At 34.2% G+C, this 3,101-nt stretch overlaps 1 protein-coding gene across 6 annotated transcripts in view; it reads left to right on the plus strand.

Moving 5' to 3' along the window:
- The window catches only part of LOC107695599 (lipopolysaccharide-responsive and beige-like anchor protein), a 274,449-nt gene that overhangs the window by 66,783 nt on the left and 204,565 nt on the right, over positions 1-3,101 (plus strand). For all 6 annotated transcript variants that reach the window (XM_016495624.1, XM_016495602.1, XM_016495617.1 and 3 more), the window contains exons 19-20: positions 279-360; positions 2,905-3,028. In XM_016495624.1, coding sequence (XP_016351110.1) covers positions 279-360; positions 2,905-3,028 — 206 coding nt within the window. The remainder of the gene's footprint in view (positions 1-278; positions 361-2,904; positions 3,029-3,101) is intronic.

Genomic DNA, 3,101 nt, shown 5'->3' on the forward strand with positions numbered 1-3,101 from the left:
TTATTTTTATTTTTTTTTTTTTTTTAATTTTATTTATTTTTTATTTTTTTTAATCTTTATGAGTTGTTTTTATTTTGTATTTGGAAATGTGCTGAAATCCTGATTTTAAAATGTTTTTGCCAGTTTTGCCAGTTGGATAATGATTGTTTTGAATCTGTTGTTATATATCATTGTTGTTATTTTTATGTAACTGGGTACTCCTTCTCATCCCTAATCTGGATTTTGGTGCTTAACTGTATATCAGTGACGAACCAGAGCTTACTTGTAATTTTCTCCAGATTCTTACGGAGCAGATCTGTACTCAGGTCATTCACAAACAGCACCCAGACCCCGACTCCACTGTGAAGATTCAAAACCCTCGTAAGTTATATGACACAATCTCATTGCCTGTAACACCAGTAATTAAATGTGCATGTGCACACTTTATTAAATATTTGTTAATAGATTCAATAAATATATTTTTAACTAATAATACTACTTTTAACTTGAAATATTTTTTATTGAAATACATCTGACTGTTTTTAGTAAAGGAACCATTTTATTTGTATAACTTTCTTTTTGATTATGTATTTCTACTTTTTTTTGTTTATATTAAGTTTTTTTTATTTTTTTTTAACTTTACCTGCATTTCTCAGAGAAATCGCAAATTATAAATGTTTTGAAGAAATATATACAAATAAAGTTATTTAGTTTACTTGCAGCACAGAATACAATATTTACATTCATCACCTCATTCAGAGATACAGTAGCGGTCAACATTACGCCGGTGCGTTCTATACCGGCTCTCGTACTATGTATGAAAAAATGTCCTTACACGAGAGACGGCAAGATCACAAGCAGAGCCTGCCTCCTATTGTAAAATGGCTTAACTCTGCTTATTTTTACTCATGATTTACAATAGTGTTAAGCGAGTCTCATTTCATATTTCTGTTCCTGATGCGGTGCAAATCAAACATCCACCAGTATTTTCTTGTGTCTAATGAAGTATACGGTTACCTCAGACAAATGAAGCTCGTTTGATAGTCACGATTACTCAGATGATAAACACATTAAAAAGTAATTAACTTCCCTCTGTTGCACTGAGATTTTTCACTGCATTGCTTTCATTCGCAACCAGCTAGTTTCTGAATATTAGATGGTTGAATTCTCTCTTATAATGAGATGCCTTTATTTCCAGCCTCGGTTTATGCTCAGTTTTACATGCGTCTCCTTTAAATTCAGCACAGGATTTAGCAGCAATCAGATGCTCTGGTTTTAATGTAAAAAGTGAAACTAATATTGTATACTGATCCATATCGGATCTTTCGCTAATGAAGCTTAATTCTGAGGTACTGCAGGCAGCTGATTAGAGCTGTATTTACATGGAGATGTGACCATGTACACAAACCACTTGCCAGTCAGAGGGACGACAGTGAATTACAGATCCTGGGTCGGTTCTAGAGCGCTCAGATGGAGATGGTAGACCAACAGAGTCTGATTCAAGGCCATCTCATATATGATCAGAGAGTGAGCACAGCAGAGTTTCAGCTTTCTTCTGTGTCTCCTTGATTTGATCTGTGTTGAAGCCTCTAAATGGCTCTGATTGCAGTCTTTAGCCACGTCAGACCCAATCAAACAAACTGAGGAAGCAAAAGTTTCTTTTAAATTAAACTCCGGGACAAACCAGGACCAAATGGTGATTGGAGAGGGAAAAAAACAGAAAAGTGCAGAGATACATGCAAAGGTAATTTTCTACTGGTAAGGTTCAGTGACTCTAATTTGAGTGAGTAAGGCGTAGAAACAACACAATTCTGCTGGAACGAGTGAGAGCATTGGTTACAGATGCTGTCGTGCTCTAAACTCCCTGTGACGGCTGAAACTTGAGCTGCTCTTCTCAACGTAATGCATGCTGACATTGTCTAGATAATTCATCTAAACAACCAATCTTTCCAGTTTAAGCTAACGCTCTGTTCCAGGAAGCCACGACTTTAGCTGCAGAGTTTAGACTATACCGACCTCATGATGTAGAGTATACTTTTACTCCCTCCACAATATATGCAGGTTATCTGCTCTATAAACAATTAACATGTATCCGTTTTATAAAAAAAAAAAAATTTCTTTCTCCTCCTTGATTCACACACACACACACACACACACACACACACACACACACACACATATATATATATATATATATATATTTACATTGACACTGCCATTCAAAAGTTTGGGGCTGGTAAGATTTTTTTTTTTGTCTCTTATGTTCACCAAGGTTTCATTTATTTGATGAAAAATACAGTAAATTGTGAAATATTATTACAAATTCAAATACATTTTATTTGATTAGATATTAGATTTTTTTTCTAATGGCAAAGCTGAATTTTCAGCATCCATTACTCTAGTTTTCAGTGTGACAAACTTTCAGAAATCATTCAGATATGCTGATTTGGTTGTCAAGGAACATTATTTTTTAAATTATTATTATCAGTATTGAAATACTTAATATTTTTGTGAAAATCATGATGCATTTTTTGGGGGGATTCTTTGATTAACAAAGTTCAAAAGAACAGTTTATTTGAACACTTTTTTGTTACATTATAAATGTATTTACTGTAAATTTTGATCAATTTTATGCATCCTTCCTGAATAAAAGTTAAAAAAGAAATACTGACTCCAAACCTTTGAAATGGTGTTTAATATGTTTGTCCATGTACATTTTACAAAATGTTGCATTTTTTTTAATAACTAAGAAAAAAGGCAGTCAACAAAATCTGTATCCAAAACTCTATTGTGTAAAAACAAAAACTTAAGTGACGACTGTCCTTTTAATGGTTCATAAGCTTTTTAAAAACAAGGCATTCAGATACAATGTGAAACAGTACTGTTCTTTCATGGGCATTAAAGGCAGATATTTTGTCCCATCAGAGATCCTAAAAGTGATAGCTGCTCTTTTAAAGAACGCTTCTCCAGGAGCAGAAAGCATGGAAGTACGGCGTATCTTCCTCTCAGATATGATCAAACTCTTCAACAACAGCCGAGAGAACCGCAGGTGAGGACACACACACACACACACACACACACACACACACACACACACACACACACACACACACACACATATG

Source organism: Sinocyclocheilus anshuiensis, unplaced genomic scaffold, assembly GCF_001515605.1.
Source record: "Sinocyclocheilus anshuiensis isolate Anshui unplaced genomic scaffold, SAMN03320099.WGS_v1.1 scaffold517, whole genome shotgun sequence".
Taxonomy (NCBI): Eukaryota; Metazoa; Chordata; class Actinopteri; order Cypriniformes; family Cyprinidae; genus Sinocyclocheilus; species Sinocyclocheilus anshuiensis.